General features: G+C 52.3%; 1 protein-coding gene across 3 annotated transcripts in view; it reads right to left on the bottom strand.

Annotated features, from left to right (window-relative positions):
* Positions 1-66: 66 nt before the first annotated feature.
* TRIM62 (tripartite motif containing 62) overlaps positions 67-11,308 on the bottom strand; it is a 36,541-nt gene continuing 25,299 nt past the window's right edge. For all 3 annotated transcript variants that reach the window (XM_028486015.2, XM_024125721.3, XM_028486014.2), the window contains one exon: positions 67-6,012. In XM_028486015.2, the coding sequence (XP_028341816.1) occupies positions 5,462-6,012 (551 nt within the window). In that variant the 3' untranslated portion in view covers positions 67-5,461. The remainder of the gene's footprint in view (positions 6,013-11,308) is intronic.

Raw genomic sequence — 11,308 nt, 5'->3', positions numbered from 1 at the left:
TCCCTCCCCCCTCCCTCTCCCTCCCCCTCCCCCTCCCCCTCCCCCTCTCCCCCGTCACTCCCTCTACTTCTGATTTCTGCTCTGCTTCTCATCACCCCTTTTCCCCCAGAGACACTGGCTAGAATTGTATGTGTCCCAGAGTAAGGAGAAATTATCATGCCCTGGTGGCCAATGACAATTCAGCACCTTGGCCAGCACACCACCCCTCCCCCGACCTCACCACTCCTGGCCACCTGCATTTAAGCCTGTGACATGGTCCTTTGCGACGGACATTCTGGTGGAGCATTTGAGGATCGTGAACAGGGCAAGACTCAGGCAGGAGGGGAAGAAGCCAGGAATTCTGCCCAGGTGTGAGCAGTCAGCCTCCCGGGATGTCCTCTCTGGCAGGAGGGAAGGCCCATCCCTAGAGCCCTTGAGCTGAGACTATGCTGTCAAGAGACCTGATCTCCTCTCTCCATCTTCTTCTCCTTCTCTCTCTCTCTCTTTTCCCCCACCCCACGTTGGGCCCTCTCCCCCTCTCCCTTTCAAAGCTGAGCTAACGGGAGACTGTTTAACTTCAGTGTTTCTATAGGAGACTGTTGTAGTTTAACTCCTGTACACCAGTAGCTGAGATGAACAAAGGAGAGACTCGAGGTCCAACTATTCATCCTTTCTTTGCACTTAAAAAAAAAGAAAAAAAAAAACACACAAAAGAGACCTTATCTCTGTGTTTTGTTCCTGCTGCCTGCTACCACCCCAGAGCTAATGGCCTTGTTAGGTGCTGAGCAGGCCAAGCCCTGGGACCAACATTAGACTTACAGAATCCTGGACCATCAGAGCTAGTACCTTGGCAATCAGTTAACTAGATCCCTAGCCCCTCCCTGATAGAGATGGAGAAACAGAGGTCCAAGAAGGGAGAGGGACCCGCTCAGGGTCACATAGTGCCTTCATGAGGTCACCTCTGACCTGGGAGGTACATGAGGCAGAGCCTGCAGGTGAGACTTGACTCACAATTGCATAATTCTTTTTTTTTTTTATGGCAACGAATGTCAGCTACATTTATTATGGTGATCATTTTGCAATATATGCAAACTTTGAATCATTATATTGTACAGCTGAAAGTACTATAATGTTTTTTGTCAATTGCACATCAATGACAAAATTGTTGGTTTCTCAACCTCATGACAACTAGGTTTAATAATCTTAACTATTGGCGTGAATCAACTATACCTAACATTTTAAAATGTCTGTACATGAGCAATCTTTAAAGCTATATTAGTCTTAGGCTCTGCCTCCATTATTCATAATTAAAATGATGAGCAAGATCTTCAAAAAATAGGAGGCCCATTTAAAGCTCTGCCTTTTACTAAATCTTTGCTGAATATTGGAAGTCTAGAGCTAACAGGCATACCATTCCTGACAGACTTCTATTATGAAAAAAGGACAACGGAAGTAAGGCCAATCTTTCGAAAGTTCTTCACATTAAATAGATGAAGTAATTTTTTTTTTTTTTTTTTGCGGTACGCGGGCCTCTCACTGTTGTGGCCCCTCCCGTTGCGGAGCACAGGCTCCGGAGGCGCAGGCCCAGCAGCCATGGCTCACGGGCCCAGCCGCTCCGCAGCATGCGGGATCCTCCCGGACCGGGGCACAGACCCGCGTCCCCTGCATCGGCAGGCGGACTCTCAACCACTGCGCCCCAAGGGAAGCCCTAGATGAAGTAATCTTAATTGAAATAATAAGCACTAGCTCTGCTCCCATACGGGCTTGTTGAGGTAGCAGAGCCTGGTACAATTGCGTAATTCAATGGTGTGGAGCCTGGGTTAAGCTCCCACCTGGAATCACAGTTCTGGTGGCTGCTGCCTGTCACTGAAGCGGTCCTCGAAGTTGAGAAGCATTTCCAGGGAGGTAAGTGAAGAACTGGGCTTCAGCTTTGGACAGGCCTGGGTCTGATTTCCAGCTCTGCTGAGTACTGGCTGTGGTTTCCCCGGCAAGTAGTGTTTCCCAGCTCAAACACTGAGATAATGATACCAACCTCATGGGCTTGTCTTGATGTTAGAGAAGGTGCAAAAAGTACTAGCGCTTTGCTTGCTGACCACAAACAGGGATGCAAATGGGGGTTTCTGTCATTCTATCAATTCTTTCCTGCCCTGGGGAAGATCTTTCCTGATCCCTCCTTCCTCTCCAAGGCTGTGCTGCCTTTACCTCCCCTCTTTGCTTACCTGTTAGATGTGGAGTTCCTGGTATTAGCCTGATAACCCCAGATTCTTTCATTCAGGATTTCTCTGGACACTTCATACCTCTTAGAGGTACCCTGATTTCCCAGAGTCCCCAGTTGTGTGCTCAGATTAGGTCCCTACAATTACTCCCAGACACTTGGAAACTGGGAGTGAAGACTGGGCGGCGACCAGGCTTTCTTGGACCTGGTGCTGAGACTGAGTGGGGGAAGGCGAAGGAAGGAGCGTGGATGAGGTGCTTCTCCTCCAGAGGACAGATCCACTGAGCAAAAATAGAGGGGTGTGGCTTTGGGGGAGTCACAGGGATCTGAGAGCATGGAGCTGGGGGGTGGAGATACTCTAGTTCCCGTATCAACCCCTACAACTTCTCTGTAAACTGGGGTGTTCTCCATCAGCCAATCAGAGACCTCTCCCTCTGCCCTTGCCAATGGCCCCTCCTCCTCCTTGTTCATGTCCCTCTTCTTAGAACAGTAAACAAATCAATGACTGGGGTATTTCCCTCTCTTCCCTTCCCTGCCTCCTGGTATAGGTGAAGGTCCACCTCAGAGAGCATCCAGTATAACCTCCCTCATTCTGCAGGTGAGGAGACTGTGGAAAGGACCCTCACGGTACAAAATGAGTCAGCACAGAACAAAGACTAGGCCCAGGAGTCCTGTATCCAAGGCTGCTGCAGTGCACAACTGCAGGGGGTCCCAGTGGCCTTTCTACTTACAGTGTGAACAGACTTTGTGTCCACATGCAGGGCCCTGTCTCCTGGCCAGGCTGCTTCCCCGTGAGTCAGAGGTGGGATGGACCGCCTTCGACACAGCAGACCTGGGGACCTTCCTGGCCTAGGTGGTCCCACACCCCTCACAAGGCACAAGGAAGAAGATAGACTGTTTAGGGGCAGAGCCAGTCCAGAGGTTCAGAAAACCCACACAGTTCCAGGCACTGATTCTGGGTGGCACCTGGACCTTCTGAGAGGCAGGTCCTCCCTAAGTGCACTGCACTTTGCAGCTTCTCCTCCAGAGGACAGAGCCGCTGAGCAAAAATTATGTGAGATTGGTGTGATTATCCCCATTTTCCATGTGAGAAAACTGAGGTCCAGAGAGGTTAAGTCATTTCTCTAAATGCATCCAGTGACGAAGCCTGGATTTAAGCCTAGGTCTGTGGGGTTCCAGTGACTAGGCTCCTGCCACTGCCTCATAATCTCCCCTCTGTCTGCTCCCAAGGCTACCACCACACCCTCCTCCAGGGAAAGACTGACAGTCTTCCCTGGCTGGTAAGTTCTGACATGAGTGCCTTGGGCTCACTCAGTTCTAAACTCACTTACCAGATGTGGGACATGGGACTGTAGGCAAGTCATGTCCTCTCTATGAACCTCATTTATCCCCCTCTGTAAAATGGGCATAATACTATCTACCTGGTAGGGTTGCTTTGTGGTTTAGTTATGCTGATGTATGTACGCTGCCTGGGCCAGGATAGATGGGCCTCTGTGTGTGTCAAAATGAATGGAACTGACCGCTCACAGCCTGTGACTTTAATTTAATACAAATTCATCATAACTCACAAAATGGGCAACATTTAAAATAAAAATACTGCTGGTGGTGGCCTAGATTCTGGTAGCTGAATGGGTGGGGTGAGACCGAGTATTCCTCCCGCCCAAGGGAGGCCCCAGTGGGCAGCAGTTGTGAGGTGGGAGCCCCCCAAGTTCAGCTAGTCTGGCTCCTTTGAGATGGGTGTGGTCAGAGACCTCAAGTTCAGAATCTAGGCCCCAGGACTAGAAAGAAAAGCTAAGGCATGGGAGACATTTCAGCTTGGTCCTGCAGGCCCGCTCCTGGGGTCCCTGTCCTGGACAAGGACAAAGCCACGGAGCAGGACAACTAGAGGCTCTGCTGCTTCAAAGCCAAGGCCTAGAGGTGGATTCCAATGGCAAAAACTGAAGGTGGGCTTGTTCAACATCCATTCTAACTTTCTTCTATTGTGCCTTTTTGTACGGATGAGGCTGGAAAGAAGAAAAGTACATTTCCCAGACTCCCTTGCAGCCCAGGTTCTGGATCTGACTTAAGTTTCCCCACACAGAATCCCTCGTAGACATTTGGATCTGGAAATCGAATTGAATGGGGGGAGGCAGCCCTCAGGACATCCACTGACTGGCGTGGACAGTAGAGAGTCAGCGCAGTTCTGCAGCCAGCGGCTTCTTGATGCAGGGGCTTCCTGCAGATGGGAGCAGTGTTCCTGGTCACAAAAGTCATGATGAATTTGGCGGCTGGGAGCTGTTCCTGGAAATTCAGCAGAGTCTGCTCCTCCAGCCCTTCCAATGATTTTACAAAGCCACTAGGGACCTGGTAATAAATCCTTGTTAAAGCTAAAGCAGCTCTTGTTTTCTGCAACAGGATCCCAACTGAGACAGATGCCAAGATTGATGAGGGGGGCCCAGCTGACACCCACCCCAGTGCTCAGGGCCTGACTAAAATAACTGCTCCCCACAGCCTCGCTACACCCTAGCCTGGCCACAGAGGCCTGGCTGGACCCTTGTTTGGAGCTGCTGGGGACCTCCACCATCCAGTGATGCTTGTCCTACGTCGGGGTGTGCCATTATCTGGCCTTAAGACCTGTGGGCAGGAAGGTGGTGGCACAGTGACTGTAACATGTGGGCTTAACTACTGGGTGCCTTCCACAGGCCACAACATCATTTCGACCCGCAGATAAGTGGGAAAACCATGAAGCTCTTGGTACAGGGATGGAAGGAGAAGGTGGTTCTCAGGCAACCCTGGGACTAGCTACCGCCTGTGTCCACTGTGGGCTGGGATTGAGGATAAAACGACCCATCACTAGCTTGATCAGGGCCAAGTCTTAGGCCTGGAAGCATAAGAGGGTTCTGTGTCTCTTTCAGGCAGCCAACTGCTGGCAACAACTGACACATCCTGAGCTTAGGGCATGTGGGCAGGAGGGAGACATAGGGACGCAGTCCCCTGCCCCTGAGAGGAGGGGGAGGAGGGTTGGGCAGGGGCTGCCCTGAGGAGAAGCCATGTCACATCCTTGGACCAAAGCTGCATCCCCATGAAGGTCAGAGCTACAGAACATCAATGCTGGAAGAGCTTCGGAATCGTGGAGCAAAACCTCCATTTTACAGACAGGGAAATGAGGGTAAACAACTGGCCTGAGATCTCAAGTTGGCCCGGCGGGGCTGGAGTCCCGGCCTCCGCTCTCCGGGGCAGGGCTCTCGCTGGTGGCCATGCTCAGGCCTGCGGTCTCCCTCTGCAGCACTAGATGCGGACCGTGTTGATCCGCAGCGGCTGCACGTTCTTGCCATTGGCGTGGCTCTGCCCGGGGCTGAAGTAGGAGCAGAGCTTGCCAGGGAACTTCTCGCGGAAGGTGTACAGCCAAGACATGTCATCGGCGTTATAGAAGATGAGCAGGCCTTGGTCGTAGTCCAGGAAGACGCCCACCTTGTCGAGCTTGTCGCGGACATTGAGCCGCGTCCAGGGCTCAGTGCAGGCGCTGTACTGGTTGCCGTCGTGCATGACGATGCAGTAGAAGCCGCGGCTAGGCTGGATCTGGATGCTGCCCTTACGGCTCGCGGCTTCGTGTGCCAGCCCGATCACCCACTGGGTCTTCTCCGCCACCACCACCTCCCAGTAGTGGACGCCGCCACTGAAGGCCTCAGAGCCCAGCACCGACACCTCCACGTCGAAGCGCTTCGGTGAGTCCTGCAGCGGCTGTGGGTGCAGGTTGCCGTAGGCCACGATGGTGCAGTCGTCGGACAGGATGAGACGCTGGTGGGCGGTGCCCGGGTCCAGGGTCAGGGCGGCTGGCACTGCCGGGGATGGAGGAGGAAGAGAAGATGAGTGGAGAGAAGGCGGTGGACCCACTCTATGGTGCCTCCCTGAGGACAGGTTCTGGTTGGCCCCCAGGAGGCTGTGTGATGCTGAATACAAGCCTGCCCTCTCTGGGCCTCAGCTTCCTTCTCTGTAAAATGGAAGGGTGACAGCTAAGGTCCTTTCAGATTTTAACCTGGCTGCAGGGGACAGGAGCTATGGCTGCTTGTTCACTGATGGTGTCCTGGGGCAAGGCACACAGCGGGCACTCCACAAAATTTGTTGAATAAATCTGAATGCGGTCCAGAATTGGGTAATTTCAGAACTGGGAGGGAGCTTAAAGATTATTCGGGGGTTGGATAATCACCCTATGGGGTGCTTTGGAAATTTGTTGGGGTGTTTGGGTTGTCTCAGTAGGCGGGATCCAGGGATGCTAAATGCCCTGTATGAAATGCACAGGGCGGTCCCATGCCCCCACCGATGAGTTTCAGACGTTCCACCAGATATTCATGTGGATGAAAAATCTTCACAATGACCTGAAGCTGCAGCTTAACTCCGTTTTACATATAAACATGAAATAATTTTGGTACAGTTTTAATATATACTGAATGTTTTGAAATGCAATTACCATATAAACTGGGGGAAGACTGAATTTGTTTTGTCTGGAATGTCACTGAGAATTGTTCACTTTTTTGGAAAATACATCTCTAAGAAGAACACCATTGACCAATAAAACCTACCTATTTAAGACTGCATTTGAGGCAGAATGATGTTTTAGCTATGGTGTGAGCACCTGACTTGTTCATTATGTTTTCTAGGGTGGTTGTGAGTGAGCATCTACATATTGACATATACAATATTTTATTATAAATAATTTCCTTCTATTTTTCCTTTATATCATAGAGTATATACACACACATATATATGTATATGTGTATATATACTTGAAGTTGTGAAAAGGTCATACTACCTTTGAGACATTACAAATTATTTGTTATGAAAAGTAGATGGGGCTTCCCTGGTGGCGCGGTGGTTGAGAGTCCGCCTGCCGATGCAGGGGACGCGGGTTCGTGCCCCGGTCCGGAAAGATCCCACATGCCGCGGAGCGGCTAGGCCCCTTGAGCCATGGCCGCTGATCCTGTGCGTCCGGAGCCTGTGCTCCGCAACGGGAGAGGCCACAACAGTGAGAGGCCCGTGTACCGCAAAAAAAAAAAAAAAAAAAAAAAAAAGAAAATAGATGATGGGTCTGAAAAAGTTGAAAACCACTGATTCTAGGCCAACTCTCCCATTTGACAGATGGGGAAACTGAGACCCAGTGAGGAGATGTGACTAGTCTCAGGTCACCAGGCAAACACTGGCAGAGCCAGGTCTAATCAAGACCATGTGCAATCCAGCCCCAGCCCTCTCTTCCTGCCCACCTCTCACTCAACACCCGCCACCCCACTCAGGCCCAAAGCCTTCGCCCAGGCTGTTCCCTCCACCGCCTCATCTCTGCTTGTTGTAATCACACCCCATGAGGCTCAGTTCCAGGGCCCATCCTCAGGGAAGCCTTCCTGGTTGGCCAGCAGGTATGCTCACTCCTTCCTCTGAAATTCCTTAGCTTTGTTTGTGCCCCTCTCCTGATACGTGGGGTAGTCTTCTGTGCCCATATCTTACCCCCATGTACACCAGGAGGGCAAGGACTGTGTACTCTCCTACCAGGCTCTCCCTGGTGGGCCCAGTGCCCAGCACATGGCCTGGCATGCGGAATGTTTCCAGAAAGGTTCACCAAATTAAACTGACCCCGCTTGTGTTGATCTTTGGGCAGGCAGCACAGGCTGGGGCACCCGGCTCTGGGCCGGCCACACTGGCTTAGCAGGTCTGGCTCTCAAAGTCTCATGAACTCTTGTCAAGGACTCTGTTTACTCTTGCCTCCCTGAGGAAGCTGATGCTCAGCCGGAAGGAGGAACCTAGAATTGGCTCTCATTAGCCTGGATGAGCATTTCCAGGGCAGAGTGAGGCAGAGGGGAGAAAAGGAGAAGGAATCCTGTCACTAGTTCCTTGGAGCAAAGAAAGGACTCCTCCAGCTGGCTCTCTGGTGCTTTCCTTATATGGCGGAGCAGAGGCATGACTATAAGTGGCAGGAGCGTCATCACCTCCTACTTGAGCCACCTCTGTTGGCTGCATATACACAGAGAAATAAAATGCCTCAATGATGGCAATCATCTCTAACAGGGGTGACAGCCAGTCCCTGAACTGTGCTCCTGTTCACAGTCCACTGACAAAACTGGCCATTGACTTACAGCAAGCTCCTTGCATGAGCTCTGTCAGCAATAAATTTAGTCTTGAGTTTTACACTCTTCTTTCCTGTTCTTAGAAGTCAGAAGGCTGTATGGAAACAATTAGCCCTGTGACTGGAGGGGTCAATGGAAACACAATTTTCTATCCAGGGACATAGAAGAGGGGAGCCATGAGAAGGAGGACACTGATTCAGTGTATGAACGTTTCGCCCTGTCATCTGGTCACAGCGCAGCCTGTCAGACCAGAAGGCTCCTGCCATGTGGAATGTGGGTGTTCCCACAGTGGGGTCCAGAGGTAGGAGGTGGAGGGGATGTAGGAAGTATGTGTGAGGGGAAGCTCGGGAGAGAAGAATCATCTAATCAGACACACATGGGGCCACTCCTACTGGCTGTGGAATATGGGTCATACTCAGGTGTCTATGGCAGAGGGGCAAGAGGGACAAAGCGGGCACATTGCCAAGGTGTGGGCAGCTGTGGTTGAGTGCCCCACGGGAAACTGGGCCTTATGTCTGAGGTGCCCAGGATGATTTGGGGAGACCAGCAACAGGCAGAAGCCGAGGTTAGAAGGACCAGTGGGGAGACTAGCACGCAGGCAGAAGGGCTCAGCCCCATACTCTTAAGCCTAAGTAGGGCAACGTGGGCCCTTCCAGTGCCACTGATGAGTGGGGAGGACACCCTAGGAGGCAGGCAAGTGGGCTTTCAGTGGTTCTGAGATTGGGCCTGTAGGACGGAGGGAATCCTCACTGCACTGACGGCTAACTCCCTGGCGTGGACCCACAGGCTTGAAGCCCAAGGGACCTGCCGGAGGTAGGACCTGCCACTCATTGGGTGTGCTTAGGGGCGGGGTCTGCCGTTCATTGGTCAGTTCTGGCAATAGGGGCGGGGCTGGGAGGGCGGGACCTGATCCACAGGGGGCAGGGCCCAACAGCCCATAGGGTGAGGCTAGGGGCAGGGCCTGGCATTCTTCTGAGGCAAAGGGTGTGGCTTGATTCTTAGGAGGTTTTTACACCCCAAAGGGTGGGCTGAGGTCCACCTCCTCATAAACAGAGGTCCTGTCTTCGGGCCTTTTTCAAGTCCTCCCGGAGGCTAGGGCTGACAGGAGTAACAGCCTTTAGACCAGAGAGGTACCCAGCTGGGGACCTGGCAATACCTTTTCCCCCTCTGAGAAGTCAGTCCCTGTGTGGGGACTGGCAATCCCTCCACACATCCTTTACTCTCAGGAGAGGTGACAGACTCGTCAGACAGACGCGAAACAAATCCCGTCCCCTGGGGTTCACAATTTTACAGGTCAGAGCTCTTTTCCATCCTGGGACACTTTTATAAAAACAGAAAGCAGGCGCTGAGGCAGTCCATCTGGTCTCCAGGTGTGTTCTCCATCCATTTAAGCCTCTCTGAGACCTCAAGGTCAAAAGGCAAGGAGCGTGGACTGCGGGGGGCCCAGGAACTGTCTCCTGGCCACCATCAGCCACATACCATAGTGGCCCAAGCGGCAGAGAAACCCCAAAGTCCAGCACCATCACCTGGCAGCGAGTGGCTTGTGCCTCTTTGTTCTCAAGGACAATCAGCTGTTTCTTCTGGTCAGGCCTTCAAGAAGCCTGGCGCCTCAGTCCTCCTGCCTACTCAGGCCCTCAGCTGCACAGTACGGGCATTCGAAAAACATTTTCACACCCTCTAGCTCATGGGACCAGTACAGCAGCTCCAGGAGCACAAATTACTATGCCCATTTTTCAGAAGAGGAAACTGAGGCTCCAGGGAGCTTTCTCTGAGTTAAGTGGCTTGCTCAAGTTGCCACTTCGGATGGAAGCAGAGCTGGAACTTGAGCTAAGATCTTTCACACCATGTCCTTTCCTTTATGTGGCCCTAGAAACCTGTTCAGCAAGACTGAGGAACCATCTGATGATTCATGATAATCACAAGAAACAGGTATCAAGCATTTACTAAGTTCCAGGATTATTATCACAAATAAATAATCTTATTTAATTCTCCTACCTACCCTGGGAGACAAATCACACCTTCCCCATCCCTGTTTTACAGATGAGGAAACAGGCTCAGAGAAGGCAGACATTTGCCCTGCGTCACACAGCTAGACAGTGAACATGCTGGAACCCAAAATGATTGGATTCAGATAAGCAGGAGGAGGAGAGAGCAGCCCAGGGGAGGGAGGTGGCAGGAGCAAAGGAAGTAGTGTCCGGTGTCCTCTGGACAATGGCCACCTGGCCTGGGTGGGGAGGAAGTTTGTGCCTGGGAGCTGGGGCAATCAGGCCAAGCAGTTGGAGGAGTTTCCAGTGTCAGCTGAGAGGTGGGGCAGGGGTGTGGGTGGTGGTGGAGAGTGGAGGTTCCAGATCACGGGAGTGACAGGTGCTATATGGAGTTCTCAGGTGACCCAATAGGAAGGCTGAACTGGAAGGGGGGCAGGCAGGAAGCTGCTAGAATCCAGGGTTAGGTCCCTGGGGGCACCTGCCCCTCCCAACTGGACAAAAAGAGCCTTGGTTTTGGTACAGGAGCCAGAGTGACTTCACAGGCCCTACAGACAAAGGAAGGGGCCCAGCTAACCAGGTCACTGTTCTCTGAACCCCCACGGGCCGCTGTCCTTGGCAGGATGTTCAGGGCACACCCTACTGCTTCCTCAGCCCCTCTCCTACAGGCAGCTTTCCCCGGGGCAGCGGTTCTTAACTGGGGTTGATTTGCCCCATAGGGGACATTGGGCAATGTCTGGAGACGAATTTGGTTGTCACAACTGGAGGGGGTTGTGTGCGGCATCTAGTTGGGTAGAGACCAGGGATGCTGTTAAACATCCTACCATGCACAGGACAGAACCCAAGACAAGGAATTATCCAGCCCCAAATGTCAATAGTGCTGAGGCTAAGAAACCCTGCCCTGGGGCAATCAGCAAATTCCCACATCCATTTTTTTCACTTGTGAGGGAGTCAAGAAGGGAACACGGGCTTCCTTGGTGGCGCAGTGGTTGAGAGTCCGTCTGCCGATGCAGGGGACACGGGTTCGTGCCCCGGTCTGG

Source organism: Physeter macrocephalus, unplaced genomic scaffold (assembly GCF_002837175.3).
Source record: "Physeter macrocephalus isolate SW-GA unplaced genomic scaffold, ASM283717v5 random_589, whole genome shotgun sequence".
NCBI lineage: Eukaryota > Metazoa > Chordata > Mammalia > Artiodactyla > Physeteridae > Physeter > Physeter macrocephalus.
The sequence above is the reverse complement of the archived record's forward strand: the minus strand, read 5'-3'. Positions and strand labels throughout refer to the sequence as shown.